Source organism: Crinia signifera, chromosome 9 (genome assembly GCF_055691185.1).
Source record: "Crinia signifera chromosome 9, ASM5569118v1, whole genome shotgun sequence".
NCBI classification, from domain to species: domain Eukaryota; kingdom Metazoa; phylum Chordata; class Amphibia; order Anura; family Myobatrachidae; genus Crinia; species Crinia signifera.
Window position 1 is genome coordinate 117,918,166 of NC_139225.1, and position 24,290 is coordinate 117,942,455.

At 41.8% G+C, this 24,290-nt stretch overlaps 1 protein-coding gene across 6 annotated transcripts in view; it reads left to right on the top strand.

The window, feature by feature from the left end:
* The window catches only part of LOC146035887 (kelch-like protein 13), a 65,908-nt gene that overhangs the window by 28,732 nt on the left and 12,886 nt on the right, over nt 1-24,290 (top strand). For all 6 annotated transcript variants that reach the window (XM_083159584.1, XM_083159580.1, XM_083159583.1 and 3 more), the window contains 4 exons: nt 5,371-5,512; nt 9,518-9,650; nt 10,767-10,963; nt 12,998-13,793. In XM_083159584.1, coding sequence (XP_083015710.1) covers nt 5,371-5,512; nt 9,518-9,650; nt 10,767-10,963; nt 12,998-13,793 — 1,268 coding nt within the window. The remainder of the gene's footprint in view (nt 1-5,370; nt 5,513-9,517; nt 9,651-10,766; nt 10,964-12,997; nt 13,794-24,290) is intronic.

Sequence of the window (24,290 nt, forward strand, 5' to 3'; positions counted from 1 at the left end):
TAGGGGTTGAGCACAGACAGGCCGGTCCATAACCTTTTTACTGATCTAACTAGCTAAAGGTTGGCTGGCCCACTGCTGTAAAATAAAAACAAAGCGTTGTTTTCTAATCCAATTTAAATCTCTATGAAATATGTAATGCATTTATCCAACTTTAGTACTTTTCTTTAAACCAAGGTTTCTTTACTTTAATGTATTGGTTGAAGTGCTTGTATAGTGTCTCCATAATGCAATCACATTAATCATAAACAGTGTTTCCAGTCATTTCCTTCATCGGAAACAAGCAGACGGTCCCCTCTGATACCATTCTAGCACATTATGTTTTATTTAGACTGGTGTACTTGGAGACCTTATACTAAATGTGAACATTATATTTCCTTTTGTATAATATCCTTACGCATAATGCTCCATTTTCTGAGAACCGTTGTATTCTCTTGCTGCTGTTGCAGACCTTGGGACTGAGAGCCTACCTATGCACTTGGAATGCTGTGTCCACATCTAGCTGTCCAGTACGGCATTTCGAACAGCTACATCGCTTTCACGACACAATCTGGCTTGCTAATATCTGTTTTGTAGTCTAGGAGAACAGGAGCGTTTGATGGATTACATACAAATCTTCCTGTCAGGAGTAGATGACCAGCAATGGCTAGCCCAGTCTCTTATCTCTGCTTAAATAGTGATGTGTGTGTGTGTGCCATAATGCAGTGCCCCTTTCCGTTTCATTGCTCAATTTTTCTTATTTCCAGTTAAGTGTGAAGGAAGAACCATTTTTATACAGTGGCTTGGCTCACAGTGGTACTCTGAGTAGTTTGATCATTGACTTGATTAAGTTTTAAATCATGAAGAATCCCACTATTGTGACCAACCCATTCTCTCCAAAACTTTTTTAGAGTCCTCCCTTTTTTTCTTTCAATTCAATCACGCGGACAATTTATTCCACCTCTTATGCTGGGTACACACCAGCACGATTAGGGATCAATCCTATCAATCCGGATCCAATCCCGACCTATTGGATGTAGATTGTATGTAGGCTGGGCATTTTTTTGCATGTTTAGATTCGATTCCAATCCAATGCGCGTCCCCACTGTAGTTTGGTCGTTTTATAGATCCTACCTGCTACAGGTAGGATCTGTAAAAGATCCCTTCAACTGAAAATACTCAGATCGGATTGGGATTGGATTGTTAGCAGATCATGTGCTCCAACAGATTGTGCTCCAACAGATTGTGCGGCCATCGCACGATCTGCTAATGATCAGGATCGTTCTGGTGTGCACCAGGCATTAGACTGGTGAAATGCTTATTGAATCTGTACAGTGGGTGCTGCCTGTCAAGTAAGGATTCCAATACAACTTTTTAAAAAATAGCCCCTCGTGTTTTTTTCTGGCTTTGTGTGTTTTATTTATTTTTTCTGCTGCTTTTTTTTTTTTTTTGGCATAAATGCATTTCTTTCACGATGCACAATGAGACTCTGCTGATTAATATACCACTTGTCAGTGCTCGAAGCGGGCCGATATACAACGGGATGGTATACCGGCACTTCACTTGAAGCACTGATTTTATTTTTTATTTTTTACACTTTTTCACTGTCCCTGGTGATCCAGTCTCCGATGCAAATGTCACAGACTGGAGAGGGCTCATGAAACAAGAAGGTAACTGCCAGGGCACCAGCAGCAGGCGGGTGACAGCCCCCATGTCACCCACATACAGTGACCCAGGAATGCAGGATTTGGGCGTCTGAAACTTACATGGTGCTGTGGGAACAACTCGGTCAGTGCCGCAGACAGGAGCATGGGAAACAGACAGCGGGCGGAGCTACCAGTAACTGGTGGATTAGGTCACCAGTCACCGGTCCAACAGTCGTGCCTCTGGCTCCTACTCCTGAATGAATGATACAAAATACATACTTTGGTTGTACCAGTTTAATGTCCTGAATAGAAATATTCAAAATTGTAAACGGCCTTTATTTAAAAGAATTATGGGTAATCCTTGAGAGCCATATACAGTGCAGTAATGCAAACAATCTTGAATGATCAACCTATTACCTTCATTAGATATTGATATTGTAACCATCAGAATACCTAAACACTGTTACATCTTTTTAATTAATTAACACAATGTGCACAGAAATAATTAAGCTACCTAAGATAATGAAGATAATGTATAACCTTGGGGGGGGGGGGGGGGGGGCTACAGAAAGAACTACCTCCAATAATAGCTATATTGAAGGCATATACGTATACTTTCCATATTGGCACAACTGTACTGTTGGGGTTAAGCGTTGTTATCGTAGGGTATGAGGAACAGTATCGATGAGACTAGCACAGTATCCTGAATTAGAAGGGCAATTTAATATGGATAACATTGATGCTAATTATGATATGCAGATACTGTGAAGTCATTACATGATACAATTTGGCAAATATTCCTTACACCTACTCTACTAAATTACGGGATGATAGTAAACCCAGATGTGAAACCAATGACGTTCTATAGTCTCTGCAATGTTATGATTCTACTGCATTTTAGGGATTTTGCAGTAAAGATTCTGTGGTTCATTAGAACTACCATAAAACGATACATTCAATAGATTGACCATGTACAGTTGACATGCAAGAAAGGTCAACTGGGTTAAAAGGTTCACATGGAATAGGTGAGGTGTAGAAGAAGTAGGGTCAAAAGTCAACATGAATATGGCCGACCTATTTTCTTTTTTGTTTTTATTTTTGGGTTGCCATTTTTAAGCCACACTTCAAATTCCGTCACTCGACTACCTTTTGCCCTTGGTACTGGTTACTATTTCCAATCGTAGTCCATGTGGAAGTTAAATGATGAATAAGTTGACTCCCAGCCCCCCAACTTGTTGCCCATATTTGTGTTGATCTAGAGCACTTTTGAATGTCTACCATTTGGGGTCTTTCTATTGGCTGTCTAATCCTTTATACAGTACTGTAGCTCTGTCATTCGGATACCTTCTCTTAATCAGTAACGAAAACAAAGACTATAATAATATTTGCCTTATAAGCCATAGATTACTCCAGCTGTTCGGAAGTTGAACTCTGCAACCTGACCATAAAGGTTTATTGATAACCATATACATTTAATTAATGTGGAATTTTTATATAAAAACTCCACAATTTCAGCAAATATAAAAGGCAAAAATTAATTCACCTTTTATTTCTTCATATACAGTATATGGTTATGTTATTTCAATACACTACAAAAACAAACAAACCCTAGTGCAACCAAGAAGCAGCCCAAGGTTTAAATACAGGGGCAACCGTAAATCCCAAGAAAGTGTAAATAAGTGCAAAAAGTTTTATTTCGAAGAGGCTTCCGTTGTATAGTGACCAATTTGGGGAATTCCTAACAGCCATGCGAATGGTGAGCTTTCATTGCACCACTTCCCTCTTCTGTTACATTTAACGTATATTATATATTGTTGGTGAGATCAGATATATACATATATTTGTATGGTGCATGTTGCCTGCCCAGTCTCAACGATGTAGAAGGATTATGTTTTGTTTTCTCTTTTTTTTTTACCAATGAGATTATGTTTGGTAGTTAATAACCAAAGTGTTGCTTTTTGTACTCATATGGGTACATGGAATTAGATGATGATGCAAAGGAAGTAACTGTTTCCTGAGCACCTTCGTTCTCTGCTTTAGCAGATTGTCTTGTACTGTATGAAACTGCAGTCTGAAATTTACTATCAGAGTGCATTAGATAAACAAGATTCAGTCTGCTTCACTCTGCAATCTAAATCCATGGCTTCTGTTGCAAGGTATTCTCAATATTCTAAACTTTAAGAATAATAGTATAATAGTTTATTTTTGTATTTTTTTTTCCAGATTGTTTTCAGTTTACTGCAGATTTTTATCTGTTTTATAAGGTTGAAGCATTTCTTCAGACAAGGGGCTTACAAGTTTTGTGTCAACAGCGTAACTTAAATGTTAACTAAAGTAAATAATATAGTGCACTTCAAGTGGATTTATTTTTTTTTTTTTAGCATTTTTGTCATTCATTTTTGTCATTTAATATTGTATCTGTCACTACAATTATAAAACAGCTACTTTTGGGGTTTAATGATTTATGTTTTAACCAAAGCCCACCAGATATTAGATCAAACTCTACTTCTCATTTTTAAATTCTGACCGGCTACCGGCGAGCCTTTGCATGTTTTAACCTCTCGGGTTTATAGTACATCAGCCTTTCAGCCCTGCTTTTTGGAGGCACCGTTTTATCTTGATTCCATGTAGTAATCCGTATAAAAAAATTAAGGGAAATTTTCCAAATGAGTCCTTTTAATAACAGTGGCTAGGCATTTGTTTTTCGAGTGCAAATGATTAACTGGAGAATGGGTGATTAGATGTATGGCACTGGACCTTACATTGGCAAAATATCTTATTAGATTAGCCACATGTATTTTTTTTGTGGTTTCATTAATGTGAAAAAGGAGGTGTGCATTAGTGGAGTGCTGCCTGTTAATGAGACTTTTATGCATACTTTTATTCCTATTTGCATAGATTTAAGCTCTAGCTTGCAATCATGATATTAAACGACTTGGGTTCTTCAGACCTTCCTCTATTTTACAGGCAGCATTGATGAATTATCTCTTTAACTAGGTTTCTACATAACTGCAAAGGAATGGGTTTGTTTTGCATGTATGTTTGTATGTATGTAGAATAAAAATATATATCTTTATATAGCAAATATATATATTTTATTTCAATTTGTTCCTGACCATTATGTGTGTGTGTGTGTGTGTGTTTGCCCCTCCCTAAGTTTTACAGAAGAAATGTGATCTGTATATAGCGGTTTGCTGTGGCACTAAATTGTACCAATATGTTTGAGTTTGCCTTTTTAAATTGTGTTTTGGGTACCTTCTATTTCCACGTCCTGGGGTATATTTACTTAAGTGCTTCTAGCAACCAATCAGATTCCAGCTATTATATTCTCAAAGGTGCTGGATAAATAAGTAGAATCTGATTGGTTGTGATGGACAACATCTCCACTTATAAAACCTTGCTCTTTAGTAAAGATACTCCCCAGTCTAAACCATTTGTTAAGTAGCCATCAATTATTTGCATTAACGAATTATACCACTGTTATTTGTGACTATGGGTCCGATTCAAATGTTTGTTCATGCCCGATCTCCCGTTTTTAAATCGATGGGAGATTGCGGGGTGATATTTATTTTTATTGCGCTGATTAAATTCTGGTATAGGCCCTCTAGCAGCTACCGGTGCAAAAACATTGTATCTTGCCCTGTGTCAGAAATAATTTGAAGCAAATTGTTCGCTTGTAATCTTGCATTTTTTTGCAGCTTTGTTATTGTTAAGGGAAAAGTTTTAGTCTGGTTGCAATTCATTGCAGATCTTTGGTGGAAGAGGAAGACCCTCACCTGAAAGTCTCTCTTGGTAACACCGATATGGGTGTGTCTGCTCACCTCCAGGCTTCGAAGACGGGTACAACTCGCTTTTTTACCAGCAATACTCACAGTTCAGTGGTCTTACAGGTAGGACACCTATGATTCATATTTTATTCTAAGTGAATTATGTGTTATGTACAAAACATGAACTGGGTTGCGAAATGTGGTTGATCTAATTATTGGAGGAGAATAGTTGTGCATTTAGTCGGGTAGTATTGGAATTCTGTGCAATGTTTACCGTAAACTGAAATGTTAAAACTGTGAAAGGTTCTAGTAATGATTCATTTTTATTGGGTTTTGTGAACATTATAGACAGTGTATGGGGGCCTGTTGGACATGGTCTGCATGGTAAACCTTATTGTTGAATTACAGTTAAGGCACTGGTGTGAGGTATCGCATGCAAGCATTGCACACGATACCCTAGCAACTGACCCGGCGGTTCCCTGTCGGCTGGATGGCATGCGATATGTTGTATGTGGTCCTTTTTCAAAAGCGCATGCAATTCCATTAACCCCTACGGGATATGACAAATCGTAGTGGCTTCCAGGTCCATCTCCAGATACGATCTGATGATTGTGGGACCACGCATTGAATTGAAATTATGACATACAATTTTACATACTTCACGCGATTTATTGGCCCAATGCGTCATCAATCATGTGACTGGGGCCCAAATTGCCCACACGCACATCATTTAGTGCGTCCGTTAGTGATGCTACATTTTATAGTGATGGTTTCTGGGGAGATTTATACACTAGTGCTGGGAAACTGGTGGAATAAAATATTACCAGTACGAACTACTTTACTGATAATGCGCAGTAACACCGGAGAAAAAGAAAAACAGGATGTGTTTGTATTTATTTTAAAGCTGCACTGACCCCTGGGAAAGTATTGTCCAGAGGAGACTCTCAGTCAGAGGCCCATGCATCTGTTTCTCATAGGGTCTTTCTCGTATCTTACATCCCTGGACTAATATCAAGCTGGTGATTTTCTCTTTCTTTCTCTCGCTCTCGCTCTCTCTCTTTCTCGCGCCTCTCTCTTTCTCGCGCCTCTTTCTCGCGCCTCTCTCTTTCTCGCGCCTCTCTCTTTCTCGCGCCTCTCTCTCTTTCTCGCGCCTCCCTCTCTCTCTCTTTCTTATTTTTTATTTTAAAGCTGCACTGACCCCTGGGAAAGTATTGTCCAGAGGAGACTCTCAGTCAGAGGCCCATGCATCTGTTTCTCACAGGGTCTTTCTCGCATCTTACATCCCTGGACTAATATCAAGCTGGTGATTTTTCTCTCTTTCTCTTTCTCTCTTTTTCTTTCTCTCTCTCGCGCCTCTCTCTCTCTCGCGCCTCTCTCTCCTCTCTCTCTCTCTCTCTCGCGCGCCTCTCTCGCGCGCCTCTCTCGCGCGCCTCTCTCGCGCGCCTCTCGCGCCTCTCTCGCGCCTCTCTCTCGCGCCTCTCTGTCACTCTCGCGCCTCTCTCGCGCCTCTCTCTCTCTCTCGCGCGCCTCTCTCTCTCTCTCGCGCGCGCCTCTCTCTCTCTCTCGCGCGCCTCTCGCTCGCCTCTCTCCGCCAACCTGCATAGATGGTGAGCTTTATTGATTCGACAGGTCCATGTTACAGGACTGGTAGATCTTCAGGAATAACTGCTGCGTACAGCAGCCCCCAGGGCTTTGCTGGGAAGATTAGTTTGCACTCACTCTTATTGCTACTATTTTTAATGTGCTTTTCATGCATTTATTAATGCATGATAAAGAAATAGTTGTTGGATGAGAGTTGACATAAAGTGTATAAGGTATTCAGTCCTTACATTACGTTTTCCTTTATAAACATAACTAGCACTATTTTTTTTTTTCTTAAGGTCCATACACACTGGGTGACTATGCCCACCGTGTATGGACAGCGATGATGCCAATCATCACTGCGGGGAAAGCCGCTCAGTGCATACACACTGAGCGACTTTCCCCCTGCCCGGCGCCGACGGAGGGGGGGAGGACGGCGTCCTGAAAGCCACTCATCTGCTGGTATTACCAGCAGATGAACTGCTTTCCGGGCGATGTTGCGGGAGCGCGCAGCAGCGCTCACCACTCATTGCCGGGCCATACTCACTGGGCGGCTTTGAGCTGAAAGCCGCTCAAACCTCCTGTTTTGAGCGACTTTCAGCTCAGTCGGCCAGTGTGTATGGCCCTTTATAAAGATTCATGGTGTTTCTGTACAGATCAAATGTATTGAAATGTGTATAACCACAGCTTCAGATTTACTGTTATCAGAATTGTGATGCCGTTTTAAGTTAGTTTTGAATAAATCATTAAGGGTTCGAAATTTTTTTTTTTTTTTTTTTATAATCTGTTTTTATTGAGAATTAAAAGAAGTAACAGCAATAACAATCTGAGGTGATTAATGCGGTCTCCTGTGTTTGGGAATGAATGTTAGAAAGTGCAGAGGACAAGTGTTTTGGTCTAGAAAGCGTTACCCAGGAAAGTGACATCCAGCATATTTCGGAGTTATGTAAGCAGTAACTTTGATCTTGTTTTAAGATGGGAAAATGTAATTCCAATATGCCATATTAAAGTCACAGTATAGCTGTCTGTATTAACATATTCTCAAATTATGCCAGATAGCTCTGGTTGGTGTGCTATGGACACACACCAAGGAGGGAAATGTAATCAGAAATGCATGCAAGATGCAGATTTAAAAAGGGAAAAAACCACTGGGGGTGTTGAATTAGAAAGTGAGTGCCTTTTGTGAGTTCTCCTGTTTTTTTTTTTGGCCATGTAAATAATTACAGGAGAACTCTCACATAGGGGGTATGCAATCCCCACTGCTATTTCAGATGGGGGAAATAGCCGCAGATGGACAGAACGGGCCTGACTTTTAAAGCGGTCAGGCCCATTTTGTCGTGAACTACCATGAATTGTCACGATCATAGGCGAATGTCCACAATCTGCGCCCGTTTATGTGGACACGCCCCCTTTTCCCAGATCGCCAAGTGGGACATTGAATCCCGCCTGGAGATATGCTGTAAAGCAAAATTAAAATGGGCCAGGGGCATGGGACAGTCGTGACCCAGGATTGCATACCCCCCCAAAGGAGGATATTCAATGGTTCCGCTTTCCAATTTTCGGAAATAAAGGAATTTCTCTTTTCAATTACGGCCGTTTTTGCCAGGATAATGGCCGAGATTCTCACTTGCAGATTCGACTGTTTGAAAAGTCAAATGTGCATTTGCAGAAACGAACGCTTGACTTTCAAATTGGCGTCCGTCTCCATGGAAAAGAAAGTGGCTTCTCGGATCCACGTCTTTTGCGATTTTTGGCAAATCTGGAAAAAAGAAAGGTCAAATATTGATTGGATAGAATGGGAATTCCATCCATCCATTTCTATGCAGAAATGAATGGGTTTTTTTTTTTAACATTGAATACCCCCCATAGTCTTTATGATTCTCACACCCCCAGTCTTTTTTTTTTTTTTTTTTTAAATACCCATCACCTCTGCCTCCTCCCGCCAAGTACAGTTAGGCATATTCTGCGACTCTACACCAATTCCTTAGCGACAAAAGAATTAGTCCAGTTTCCCAGCTACACTGAGTCACTTGTATGCGGCTATGATGCCAATAAGACGCAGGCATGTAGTCATTGTATGAATCATCCCCTGTGGAAGTCACACCAAACAAGGCGAATGAGAACGCATCTGTATATATTTGTTTTCCATGTTTAATGAATGAGCTCCTTAAGGGCTCTGCAAATAAAAGCTGTTTGGGAAATGAGTTCTGACTGGGGCCCTGGAATGTTTCATTGCAGGCATTTTGTCAGACACCTATTGTTGCTGTCCTGGTACACAGTTGCTGCAGATTTGATGTCTTTGTGTGTGGAAAAAAATAAAGAGAGAAAAAAAAAATTACCCAATCTGACCACCAGCAAAGCTCCATTGATGTCAGATCCTGAGTCAGGCTGCAGACCATGGGTCACATTGAGAATGAAACTGGGTTTATATGATGATATTAGATTTTCCAGCGTGCTGTGTATTGCTATTCCTGGAACAGATGAGTGCTTGGTCTTGGCTTTGACATTTTCTTTTTTTTTTCTCCCCCCTCTTGTGCTGATTTGTAGGGCTTTGACCAGTTAAGAATAGAAGGCTTGCTTTGCGATGTTACTCTAATACCAGGTGATGGGGATGAAATCTTTCCGGTTCACAGAGCGATGATGGCTTCTTCAAGCGATTACTTCAAAGCCATGTTTACAGGTGATCTATTATGGTGTCATTGTCAGCTGCGCTGGTTGCTGAGCTCAGATGGAAGCTGAATAATGGCCTGGCAGTATTCCTTTTCCTGACCTTCAACTGTAGGATTCAAGCAGATCATGCTGGGCATCTGATAAAAAGAACATGGTCTTAAGCCCTGGGCCTTTTTGTAACTCTACATTGAACTATATCCTACTCCTTGTGTTCCCTCTAAGCTTCTTTTGCAGGTTGCTGCACCCTACCCTTTAAAACCTCAAAATGCACCCTGCCCTTTTTGTGTGTGGCACTGTGCGCCCTTATGCTGCCCCTCACTGCGTTGAAATGCCCCTGAGAACTTTCGGTGTGTGCTATCTTGTGTAATGTTTATTACGGTGTATGTCATCATGTGTAATAATTTATTATGGTGTGTGTGTGTGTGGTATAATGTGTAAGAGGCATTACAGTGTGTGCCATAATGTTTGTCATTACGACAGAATATGTAATGGGCATAGCAGGGTATGACCATGTTTAATGGGCGGAATCCTAGTGCAATTTTTTTATATAGCGTTTTTTCCCCTCATTTTACATTTCTAATATAAAATGTGCCCTCTCGATTTGAAAAAAAGTGCCCCGTCTGGTGGTCAACACCATGCCCTAAAAAAATCCAAGAGTGAACACTAATATCATACTCCTTTATCTACTAATTCCTCCAGTATACAGTTGCGTGTACTGTATATTTCACATGTTAAAACGTACCAAAATGCCTACAAATATACAACTCACTGTTACATGCGCATAAAATGCTACAAATATAACAATGTTGACACTTATAAATTGATCATTATTGAAAGTATACCGTGAAAACTGCTAACATTACTGCTTGTATAGTAATATGCATCTCTCAGCATGAAGCTGCAGAATTCTTTCCTTTCACACCTGCAAACCCATGAATATATTCTATACAGCAGAACGATGCATGCAACTTCTTTAAGCCCCAAATAATTAAAATCAGAATTCCGTTTAACGCCACGTGCGTACTCCGATGTCTGCTGTGAACAAAGACTCTTAATGCACTGAGTTTTTATTTAAAATGTGCAAGTCTTAGGGATAATTAAAATGTAGTCTGATTTTCTCGTCTAGGTGGAATGAAGGAACAAGACTTAATGTGCATTAAATTACATGGCGTGAACAAAATTGGATTAAAGAAAATTATTGATTTCATTTACACTGCAAAACTTTCCCTGAATATGGATAATCTTCAAGACACACTGGAAGCAGCAAGCTTCTTACAGATACTGCCTGTGTTGGACTTCTGTAAGGTGTTTCTTATATCTGGGGTAAGAACAGCAGTGATGAGAAACTATTCTCTATACAGATCAGCCTCACATGAATGTTATATGCTGGAAGATTAGGGTGGATGTTAGTAAGGAAAGAAGCCATTCTCACAGTGCTTCGTCCTTGAACTACATGATTGTGATGGTAATGTTTTTTTTTTTTATTAGTACATTTTGGGAGCTATTCAATTGTCATGGGAGATTGAAGTTTTTTTTTATCAGGCTCATTAGTGTTGAGTTTAGCTGTGTAAAGCTTGACTGGAAAAGTTTGGTTAATTTTCAGCTCTCCACCCCTGAGGGTAGCGAGGTAATAACATTCAACAATGTTAGATGCATAAATATGAAAGGACAGTGATGTCTGATTTTAAAGAATTATTTTAAAATGCAGAACCTCTTCTTTTTTTTTTTCATTTTGTATTTGGGCCTTTATACTGCGCCCACTTCCTTAGCACATGAATCACTTCTGTTTGTTTGAGATTCATCTTGCTGCTAAAATTATAGCCGCCTACAGTACAGCGTTGCAGAACTGCTGGTGGCTGCCTCAGGGCGGGTGCAGAAAGTAAGCTCGGGAAATTAGGAAAGTTAGGAACGGGGGGGGGGGTTGTAGCTTGTTGTGTAGTAACTACACTGGTTTTCCTCCCTGTTTCAGATCATCTGATATTGATCATTTTTATTCTGTTTATGAATTTAGATGTGGAATTCCCAATAGTGTTTGAAACATTACTTTCTAAAAGATTGAGCTGCAGACTATTGTGATATAGTATTTTGCGTCAATGTATTGTCTGCAAATGGAAGTGTTCGGTGTTTTCAAATATGCTGTCATACCCAAGTGCTGTATTGCATTGACCCTGGGAGATTATTCTGCGGATTCTGTTCCGATCTGCCAGATTGTTAGAGCCACTGAATGCGGACAGCTATCAGGCGGAAATCACAGTATTGATCACTACTCTTGCTCCAAGCCCATAGGAATGGCTCACTAGTCTTATGAAAGGACCTGATTTTAAGCAGTTTTAATTAATAATTCCATTCCACAGCATTAACTACGGCGTCGCTTTTTTTAATGTGCACGTTTCCAGCCTAAACAATATGGTTGTAAGTTGCATTAGAAATGTGCTGGCAATGTAAAGGATAGCTGGGTAATAGCAAAGGAGTTTTGTATGCGTCGGTTTAGTAGATGTGTAAGGAACATATATATTGTCGATTGCCGATGTCTAGATTTATATAATTGATTGCCGCTCATAAATGCACGTTTAATTGTAAAGCGGATTGATCGGATTGTATCTTCTCATCGACGTTTGCTTGATACATGGAAAGCTATTTATCAATGTCGAGTGCCAGTAATCTATATGTAAGGAACCATCCCTTGCGTTTGCTTAGATTGAATTATACTTCTATGCCCATGGCAAGGAACAAAAAAAAAGGCTATTTTGCAAACGTGGCATATATCAGGAATATTGCTACTTGTATCTTTCAGTGTCTGCGAAGGTGGTGACTTTTTTTTGGTTTGGTCTAGAGTCTCATTTAAGAATTGTTCCTGTACGTGTAGTTCAAGAAGGACTTGGAGGCAATTGGGAACTTAATTTTACAGATGCCAAAGCAGATTTTGTTCTTAAGGTGGCCGTACACACGCAGATTTATCTTCAGATCTAGCTGGTTGGAACAAAAACATGGTTATGGATTAGAGCAAATGACAGTTGACCATCTGCTTGGAAATGCTGGAAAACTGACAAACTGTCACTCATCCATAACCATGTTTTTGTTCCAACCAGCTAGATCTGAAGATAAATCTTACTAGTGTATGGGCACCTTAAGAGTCACAAAAAGATTGGATATGTCCTATGTATAAATGCAGATATGACCTGTACGAAATGTCATCCCTGCATTATAAAGCTTGTGTGTTCTTGATGAAATGGCCTGTATGCGTTCAATGTTTCTAGTACGTAAGTCGCTTTTATTGAAGTGTTGGAAACAAGCTGAGAATCGCTTTGCTTTCCTATAAAACTTTCTTATAAAATAAATATTTATCTTCTCTTGTAGGTTACTCTGGAAAATTGCGTTGAGGTTGGACGAATTGCAAACACTTATAATCTCACTGAAGTTGACAAATATGTCAATAACTTTATCCTGAAAAATTTCCCACCCTTATTAACTACTGGGGAGTTTGTGAAGCTCCCGTTTGATCGTCTTGCCTTTGTGCTTTCCAGTAATAGCCTTAAGCAATGTACCGAGCTTGAACTGTTCAAGGCAGCGTGTCGTTGGCTGCGTTACGAAGAAACACGTATGGAATTTGCTGCAAAAGTAATGAAGAACATTCGATTCCCTCTCATGACGCCACAAGACCTTATCAATCACGTCCAGACAGTGGACTTTATGAGAACTGATAACACTTGTGTAAATTTACTCTTGGAAGCTAGCAATTACCAAATGATGCCCTACATGCAGCCGGTCATGCAGTCTGAAAGAACTGCCATTCGTTCAGACAACACTCACTTGGTGACATTGGGCGGGGTTTTAAGACAGCAGCTGGTGGTAAGCAAAGAGTTGCGGATGTACGATGAGAAAGGACACGAGTGGAAATCCTTAGCTCCCATGGATGCTCCCCGGTACCAGCATGGAATAGCAGTAATTGGGAATTTTCTGTATGTGGTCGGCGGTCAAAGCAATTATGACACAAAGGGGAAAACCGCCGTGGACACAGTTTTCAGGTTTGATCCCCGGTACAACAAGTGGATGCAAGTGGCATCGTTAAATGAAAAGCGTACCTTTTTCCACCTAAGTGCCCTGAAAGGTCATCTGTATGCAGTTGGTGGTCGGAACGCAGCTGGTGAACTTGGTAAGCAATGTTTTTATATAGCTATAGCTGTATATAAATAAATAAGTGGTATGCAACAAAAAGTTCACACAATGACCTGCAATAGAGAAGTGATAATTACCATGTACCTTACCGACAAATGGTTTTACAGTGTCAATATGTACAGCTAGAAGGAAGGTATTGTGTAATTAATATGGTAACTGAGTGTTGCCATACTTAATTTATGTTCACACTTGGTCAACCTTCATTTTAAAGTCTTCTATTATGTAATATATGTGAAGATGCAAGTATTAAACCTTTGGGTGGATGAAATGTATACGTTTTGTTGTTTTTGGGGGTACCCAAGGTTTGTCAGAGCAATTAAATTGTTGCATTGTTCAGAGTGAATACATTGGCTGCCTATATAGTTCTCCTGAAGGGATGTTCAGCTTCTTGCACATTGTTACTGTCACTCCCAATAGTTCCATTTTGGTGTGACCAGCACAAAAAACTTCTGCGCCTGCCGTGTTGGTAAGTAGAACTACTTCTAAAAAGACTGATGTTCAGGGTTCAAAACTAATTGAATTGCCCCCATAGACTAGATGAGGAGGATGAATATTTAGATTGTAGATTAATCTTTTTAGAATTATTTTAGACTACTCTAAAAAAGGAAGTGTGGGTTATTAGAGAAGATGGTGTCTAGGTCAACATTAAGTTAGACTCTATTGCATGTCATTTATTGGAATATACCAAGGGTTCTCAAACTATTTTGCTCTGGGACCCCATCAGACAATAAAAACAATTATAGGACCCCAGCAAGTTACTGCAGGAGGTCACCACATCACATGTGTAGTCAGCAGACAGCACATACATGGCAGCATTGTGGGGGCACAAAATGATGTGAGGAGTCTAAAATAACAGACCATTCAACAGACTCCTTGAATCACTGACTGAGATTAGAAAAGTCATCAGCCTGATGGTCAGCAACATGAAGTCGCGACCCATTGTTGAGAAGGTCGGGACCCACTTTGGGGTCAGGACCCACAGTTTGAGAACCGCTGGAATAGACAATACTCTATTCCAGATCATGACCACACCTACAGAACATGACCACACACAACAGTCTTGTTTGTCATGTTTTAATATGCAGCTATAATAGACAATGACTGGTACTCACTCAAAGATATACAGCTGGACATTCTTGGATCTTCTTGAAATGGAATTGAATAAGACTAATGATGAGTGTAGTACAGTGGTTCCCCAATTTTTTAATTCGCGAGGCTTAGAGAATATATATATAATTTTCTTGGTACTTGTTTCCTAGCACGGCCACAATCGCGGGCATCGTGTGCCTTAACTTTAAGGCACACGATGCCCGCGATGCCCGTGATTTCCTTAGAAAAAAGCAGTACTCGGGTACATCGCGTCGGTCGTGTGCCTTAAGAAGGCACACGACGCGATGCCCACGATTTCCCCATAGGCTTCAATGTTAAAATATTTTAACATTGAAGCCTATGCGCGCCCGACGCGATGACCCCGATTTCTCCATAGGCTTCAATGTTAAATTATTTTAACATTGAAACTGAGTCCATTTAACATAGGAAAAAATGGGAAAAGGCCGAATAAGGGCCATTTCTCATTGGGTATGGCCCTGTCGTGTGTAAAAAATAATGGCCCCCCATTGTGGCCGCCACCCCCACGATTGACGCGAACCCGAAGCGTGGCGAGCGCAGCGAGCCCGCGTCCTCCGACCTTTTCATTCCCCTACTATCCACGTCGGCGTGTGTGTGACAGTTGTTATGATGAATGACTAGTATAAAATAAGGCAATGATTAATTGATGGTAAAGTTTTTCATGCAATGAAGTCATTGGTGCGATGTAGCTGGGGAAGCGACTTTGCTACAGTGATCTGAATAGAGCAGTGTCTGCAGTATTCCAGGGCACGAACATGTTTGTCAAAGATTAACGTAGGAAAATATTGTTATAAAGGGCGAGCGCGATACTTGGAGAGTACGGTACATCACCTATTCCCCCTTTTGTTCATCCAGTTATTCACTTCCAAAGCCTTTAAAGTAGCAATAATAAACACTATGGTTATACAGGGTTTTTATATTCAGACTAAAAGAAAATATTAGTTGGAAAGGGGGCATTAGGATCTGGGGCAACAGCTTGTACTATGCGACAGGTCACGGCAGTGTTGTGTAATAGGTGCAGCAAACATATAATGATTTTCTGTATTGTGCTTTTACTGCCTGAGGCTTTTGGGGAAGATTGCTAAAAGCTTCTAACAAGGCAACAGCTTGTGATGGGAGGTAGTTGGTAACACGCTACTAACTGGTGTAGGGGGCGCAATAAATATGAGGTGCCTTATCAAGCTGCAGTGAGGATTGGGGGTAGTCAGCCCCCTTATATATAAAAAGGAAAACCGACGGGTACACTGTGCTAAGCAATAAAATGATTAGTAAAAATGTAATTAACATAGTTAGATGGGTATATAAACCCAGCAGTACCAACACTCTGCACACCTTGATGAAGCCAGGCTCCTGGCGAAACGCATTGGTGGACTAAGAGGATAATCTTTATCCAGTTCTACAAACCTTGGCACTACCCTACTGAATTGGATACGGACCAGTCTCCACACCTAGAGTCTCTCCATGACCAGCGGTCACCACTTGGTTCTTTCCGTTTGCGGCTCATTTACGCCCTAACCCGTACGGAGGTGATACACAAATTGGAGAGTGCTACTCCATGAGAAATACATACCGCAGGCCTTTTTGGATACAAATAACCAGTTGATAAATAGGAGACATTATAGGAACGGATCCATCAACTAGTGGATACCGTATGAACTGGACTTAATTGATGAATTCCTCCATTTTTACTGTCAAATCCCCTTTTTATTATGGTATGTCATGTTACATGTTTTTAATAAATAACTGTCATTTTTTCCCCCTATTGGCACTATTATGAATATCTTTATTTTTTACTCATTTTATTGCTTAGCGCAGTGTACCCCTGTTTTTCCTTTTAACTAATCAGCTTCTGCCTTCTTTTTATCGAATACTGTCTATGCAACGGGGGCTAAAATCTGATTGGTTGCTATGGGTGGCACCTTCACATCCTCTTTAAAAGAATAGATACATAGCACTCTTTATCCCTAAAATAGCCTTCCGTCAGCAGTCCGCTGTCATTGGCTGGTATTTCGGCATTTCCACAGCTACAGCAGTCCCTCTGAAGTTGCAGAGCGACCGTGTGTTTGATGTGGCCCCTTATGTATGTAGAAGAAGCAGCAGATCTTGTTAGGCCTATTATTCTGGTCAGATGACCTTGTTTTCTGCCAATTCTTCATGGCCTCTAATAGACTCTTGACTTCCTGTTTTTGGCCACAACATTCATCTGCTGACTTCATTGACCAATTTCCGTCACACTAAACTGCATGTATACATTGCTTAGCTATTGAAAATGTAAGGTGTGTGTGTGTGCCGACCAATAGATGCTCTGATGGTTTATGGGATCGGTGCCCACTTGTGCACAGTGAGGAATGTCTTGTTCGGTGTGTACTATATATATGCAACAGATATTTTGCAAAAGCAAAAAAATAGTCGGCACTCCTCAGTTCATAGCAAAAAGAATAGCTTTGTTGAATTGAAGTACAGTGATGCATTACATGGGACACCATCAACGTTTCATCACCCAGCGTCCATTTCCTCAGGATGCGGGGTGTGTATGTGAAGGCGCAAGTGCAGGAGCCTGACAGACAAAAGCCTGCTTACCTGGTTTAGGTAGTGTTAGAAATGCCCGGGGCATTTATATATTTAAATATATATTTTTTTATTTTCATTATCTGGTACAAATGTGTATAACCTATAGGGAATATTTTTTTTTTTTTAAGTGTGAGACCGGCTATTAAAACGTTAATTCACTACAGAGCGTTTTGTTTTAACAGATGAGACTATGCCCCAGGATTCTCTGATTAATAGGCTTACAATACTATCCCTTTTTAAACCAGGACAATAATGAATTACACAGGTTCTGTGATGGGCTGACTGAAATCCTGCCTTTCACTTGGTTATAATCAGCCACTGACCCTCTGTAAACCGGGCGTCTCTGTTTATGCCATGTCGCAGCATAAATCCTGATTTCTCAGATTACGTGAAATTTTTCCAAACTCCTAAGCCCTGTACACACTACCATAATAATAATAATAATAATAATAATAATATTATTATTATTATTTTTATTAATGCTATTATTATTATTATTATCACTCAGAAGGGCCCTTCTGGGAGTTATCTTTAAAAAAAAAAAAGGGAGGCCAATGACCTTTATGTTCAGCGGGGTCCCAGCAACGTCGCTGAATGATATCGTTCAGTGTGTGCGCACTATATCGTCTACTCGCGGAACCGTGGTTCATCTAGTGCAGGGATAGCCAACTACAGGCCTCGAGAGCTACCAACAGTTAATGTTTTGCAGGTCTTCTCACAGTATCACAAGTGAAGTATTTCGCTCCACCTGTGGATCTTTTTAAAATGTCAGTCAGTAATGAGTGCACCTGTGTAGCTACGAGGTGAGCTGGACAATGTGAACTGTTGGTAGCTCTCGAGGACTGGCTTTACTGTATGAGGCTTCAGTGGGCACACACCCACCATAACTAGTTTACGGTTAGCTGACCCTAGTTTAAGCCTGTATGATTGTCTGTTGCTGTGACTCTACGTCTGTCTGTGTGTGTGTGTGTGTGTGTGTGTGTGTAGCTCAGAATGAGACAATGCAGCATGGCCCCCTGCGTCCCACCCCCACACTATCCCTACCTCCCTGTCAGCCGATGCTAGAACCCCACTATTTGCCAGCAGCTGCCAATAGCCACCGGATTGCACCGTGTGTACACACCGTACCACTTCAAGGTTCAGCATGTTGTGCGTTCAGAGATGCTCTTCTGTATACCATGGTCTTATTACATGGTGGTTTAGTTTGTCAGCTTTACCAGTCTTTCCATTCTTTGACTTCCTAAAAAAAAAAAAGTGTTTGGCCAAGTAACTGCCACTCACTGGAGGTTGTCTGTTTTTGTGCTCAATTCTCTTTATAAACACTAGAGCAGGGATGGGGAACCTTTTGGCCCTCCAGCTGTTGTTGCCAAATACCAAAACTGTAGCACGGCATGCTGGGATGTTTAGTTCAACAACATCTGGAGGGCCAATGGTTCCCCATCCCTGCACTAGATATTTGTGATGTACATGGAATCTCAAAAGATCCCCAGCTTCTGTGATACTGAAACACCTGCAATCTTTCCTCTGTCAGTAGGTTACTTCACCTTTCCCACTCTTGTGTGATCTGAACAACTGAACCTCTTAACCCTCCCTGTATGTTTATATGCCTTTAGTTGCTACTACCTGACTGGCCAATGAAATATTTACATCAACAAGCAGGTGCATAGGTATGTGCATGAGTTTATACATGTATATGTGAATATAGATATAGGATGTGCATATATTTATAAATGACAACACCAGAAACGTCAGCAGCTTCCAGATGAGGTGTCTGATGCTTTGTGTGCACCTGCCTATTGATTTATGTCTTTGTGTTGGAATGTGCACACTGCTGTGTTCTTGCTTAGCCCCTGAAGCTAAAACAATGCATTTTTTTCAGCAATTTTTTTTATTCCTACAAAACCGTAGCTTGTACTGAATAGATTTAAAGAGAAATGTCCTGGTAAATGTATTTTGCTCCCATGTTACATTTATTTGGCATTGGAGATGGTCGAACGGTTATAGAAGGAAGTGTTTGTCTGTGTGGGGACAGTGAGCAGCTGCAGACTCTGCTCTCACTGTGACAGTGCCATTCACACTACACACTACTCTCTTTTGCCAGTGCTTGGAGATGCCATCATCTCCAAGTGCTAGGAAATCCAGCTCCTGTGTTGTAATGGGCCACTGGATTGGCTTTTCTACTTTGCCACAACCCTGGATTTTACAGCAATAACTTGGGTTTTGGTGGCAGTGGAAAATGGGTTTGTCATTTGTGCTCAAGCATAGATTTCCTTTATACCTATTCTGTTAAGGCCCCAATACAGGACCGAGATTTGGGCCGACTTCACCTGTTCCCAATGAGGCGGGCCGAGAAATCGTGTGATATCCCCTTGGGTCTAATGCGCGGTTCCGACCTGAGTCGGAGGTCGGACTGGCATGCAGGGCCGACCTCGGACACTCCTCCCAGCGGTGGGGGAACATGTGATGTATTGCATGTGACCCTGTTGCCCAGGAGGTTCCCAGGTGGCTCGCCGGGGTGGCCTGGCCATACACTGCTGAAAGAGATCACACTAGTGTATGGGCAGCTTTAGACTGCTTTGTTGACTGATTTTTGAAAAGATAAAATTTTTATGACTAGCAAATTTTGCAATATATTTAATCACTTGCTTGGCACGGTCACATGAGATCTGACCACACCAGCCTGGTCTTCACCTGATACTGTCCTGATACAGCGTTTGGGGAGCCTGTCTGCAGCTTCTGTGCGCTTGTATTTCTGAGCAGCCAGACTTAGCCCATCCGGCTGTCCCCATATTTGCTCTTCCCAGCATTGCAAGCCAAACATTCTAGATAGACCATAGATCCTAAAAGGATTCCAAATTGTGCAAGAAAGCATGGGCGCTTAACTAAACGCAGAGTGGTGGGTGTGGTGTGCTGCCAATGGTTGCTAAGCAACAGCAGCTCTGAACTTGGCCTAAAAGTACAAGCCATTACTGCTCGTCATTCAACGTTCTTGTTTACAACCCCAGGCTCAGAGCTGACCGCTAGGGACAGCACAATGCATGCAGCAACAACAGCTGCAGTAATTGAAATCAAAATTTGCAGTTGTCACTGACCATTCATACATTTCCAAAGTGCCATCTTTATTTGAATGTATAGAATGCGAGCCTACCATGAAACTGGGGTCAGGGCTAAGTTGTCACACTTTTTAGTGGGCGGGTCATAGCAATGGGGCCATAGAGCTATAGGGGTAAAGTATTCCTAAAGCTGTGCTGTGTACAAAGAAATCTCAAACCCGCACTGTGCTTGAAGAGATAAGGGACAGAACAGGGTGGGTGCAGAAGAGGGAACAAAGAATAAGTAAGGCTAGTCCTAGTCAAATCACAAAGGCTTAAAGGTAAAAGGTAGAAAACAAGGCTGGTCACGTAGGATAAACGTGAAAGGTGGAAACGTGGCACATAAATGATAAAATATCAATTCACGGTCATAAAAATAAGAAATCTGTCTAAATGTTGTTGTCCGTTGGGGCTGATGGTGCCAAGTCTGTTCCAGTTATCTTCCAAATAGAAGAAAATGTTGGAACGACCCCCTCCCTGTAATGTGTACATGGGCTATGGGCATGTGCTGCATTTTATCTGGACTATGCGCACCTAAACCTGACCTTTTTAATGGGTGCGATATGCGCACAAAAACCTGGCATTTGAATATTGCCCCGTAATCTCCCATTATTTTATACAGGAGATCGGGCGTGATTAAACATTTGCATCCGTCCCTCTGTTTGTCATTATAAAAAAGTTCTCTGTTTTCAGTAGCTAAAAATGTTGCTGTGTATATGCCTGAACAATCCATGCCAAATCACTAGGTCAGGGAAACAGACTGCCGTATATGCATTGCAGCTTGTTACAGGAGTGCTGAGCCAATCTGCTGATTGTGATTGGTCGCCAGCCACAGTGGCATCGCTAGCAGCCTAGAAAATGCTTGTGAGGCTAATACATATTGTTGTAATGTGGACAGAATCTTAGCTCAAGACATTTGGTTCAATGTTGGAATGAATGCCCATAGCTCCAGTATGTACTTAGGGGCCATTCAGACCTGCTCAGTGCGGTCCGGATTCGCGCCGTTGGTAGCATGACCATCCATCCTAGGGGCGGGCGGCTGACATCCCATGGCGTCAACGCCCGCCCCCAATTCAGCGGAAATATATAGATTTACATTTCAGACCAAGAACTGGAAACTCGTTCGATGGTGAGTGACCATTGAATTACTTCTCCGTCGCATCCGCATGTGTAAGTGTACCCATCTGCTCGCATGCTAATGCTGGGATTCGTTTGGCGGGGCAGCGTTTATCTGCTCACTAGGCAGCGACTATACGCAGTCTAGTGAGCAGGTCTGAGTCAGGCCCTTAGTTTTAGCCGATAAGACTCCTTAAAATACTCCTGCACCAGACAAGACAAACCCATAGAAGCTTTCACACTGAGCTATGGGAGCCCAGTACTACTGATCTGCTGAATGGTTGCACATGTGTGTGCCCAGCTTACAATATGACCGAGGAGAAGGGGGCCTTTGGTATACGTTTCTTTCTTGCCATCCGCTTTCACTACTGCATTTGTATGATTTGTGTTAGCCAAATGGTTTTATTTACTGTTGGATACAGATGTCCTTTTATGCCTCTACCATCTGACTTGGAGACTTGCTTTATATGCTGCTATATTTAGTTCCTCTTTCCTGCCTGAGGTGTCGCTGTCTGCGGTGGTGATTCTAGCACAGTGTGGTCTGTATTTCAGCACAGAATATGCAGTCCAGACATGAAGGACTACAGCAGGGAGGGTAGAGGAACTACATAGGGAAGAGGCAGGGTAGAGGAACTACATAGGGAAGAGGCAGGGTAGAGGAACTACATAGGTTTTGAAAGATGCCTGGGTCTAGAATGAACACTAATGGATGGGAAAATACAACTTGCTACATTTAACCCTTTGAGTGCCATCATTGCTGTGGGAGATACTTAAAATATCCGCTAAAAATGTCAGCGCAGCGACTGACAAATACAACAAAGTCAATTCATTGAAGTTTAGTTAACCCCTTGAGTGGTAGGTTTTGCTGGGGCAGGACAAACCTACCAGGGCAGGTTTGTTCTGCCCCAGCAAAACCTACCACAGTTGGAAGCCCCCCCTCCCTCACCTCTGCTCCGGCGTTAGTACGCCAGAACTTCCCTGCCGCCGCTGTCCCCGGTGCCTTAGCCGCCGGCCTGTTACGTTCAGCAGTGACCTCTGCGGCAGGCTGGGGGTTGTTTGCGGCGGCTCGGGAGGACTCGGGTGCCTGAGTGCTCCCGAGTCCACCCGAGCCCCCCCCCCCCCCGAACATCCCCGAGCCTGCCGCCTACGTCATTGCTACTAAAAGTATGGCGGCAGATGGCTGGGGGAGCGGGGTTAGAAGAGCTCCAGGGTGATGATCGCCGGAGCACAGGTGATGGGAGGGTTGGGGTAGTGACTGGGGGGGGGGGGGGGGGGGGCGCTAGAGGTGCTGTGCCAGTGTTGCACACCTGGACACCACTGGCACGCACCTATTTCATATTTGTGGTATGCCCGGAAATTTTTCAGGACAGCCCGCTGTGGCAGCACATTTTCGGGCATACCACTCAAGGGGTTAAATATTGCACCGCTGTGAGTGCCGCTGGCATTTTAACGGATATTTTGAGTATCTCACAGCAATGTTGGAACTTGAATGGTTAATAAAAAAATGTACAGTTTGCTCTCCATACAGAATGTAAATGTTGCTTTAGAATTCAATGTGCTGTTATGTTGGCATGTTTGCATTGTGTCCATGAGGTGCTTCTGTGTAACTGCAGTGGTTTGTCCATAGACCGAGCTGCTGTACCTTCTGTTGTGGACAAGTAAATCATAGCGCTGTCAATCTACTTTTTCCATTGTGTTAAATAAAACTAAAACTTCCTAGCCGGTGTGATTAGCACTGGTGTGCTGTAAAACAATGCAGACCTGAATGCTCTTTATCATATAAATGGCATTATGGCCAATTCAGGAGTTAAGTACCTACCTAATCCATTATATTGCCTCTATTTCAAGTGAATTTGCCTTTGCCAGGCCTAGGCTGCTGAAATAAGCTTTCTGTGTTTGTGCTTTACAAGAGCCTGCGCTTGTGATGTTAGTGCTGCTCTGTGCAGGTCAGGTTTTCTAGTAATCTCCTAAATCAAGCTACTGTAGTAAAACCAGTTGTTGTAGTCACTTGTGTTTTATCGCGTCTCTCCATGAAATGTATTTACTCAGCGGAACAGAGTCCTGTTGTTTGGTTTTGACAATGTCGGTGTACGTCAATAAATGACCTTTTTTCTGTCTCTTTAGGCTTTTGCCTATATGTTATATATTATATATTAGTATTCTCTTATATCAATGCAATTCCCATGTGCTGGCAATTCCTATTTCGAACACAGAGCTTCCTCTTATTTGTTACTAGAATGTACATAAATACAAACGTATTCTACATATAGCTGCCTCTGTTCAGAGAGGAGCTCGAGCTTAACCCTACTGTTACTCCAAAGCTGTGACCATACAGATTGTTTTTCTTTGTTACCATACATTACCAGATTTTCATTCCAACCAACAAGTTGGAGTAAGTTTGGTCTCCTGTATATGCCGTCTTAGCCTCAACCACCTCTGGTGGGAGTCTATTGCTGATGTACTAGAATTTGTTATAACTTTGATGTTGATGGCCCTAAGGTCACAAATTCTATACTCTAATCCTCCTCGGCCCTGCATTCTAAATCTGTACTGTACTGATTTGTCTG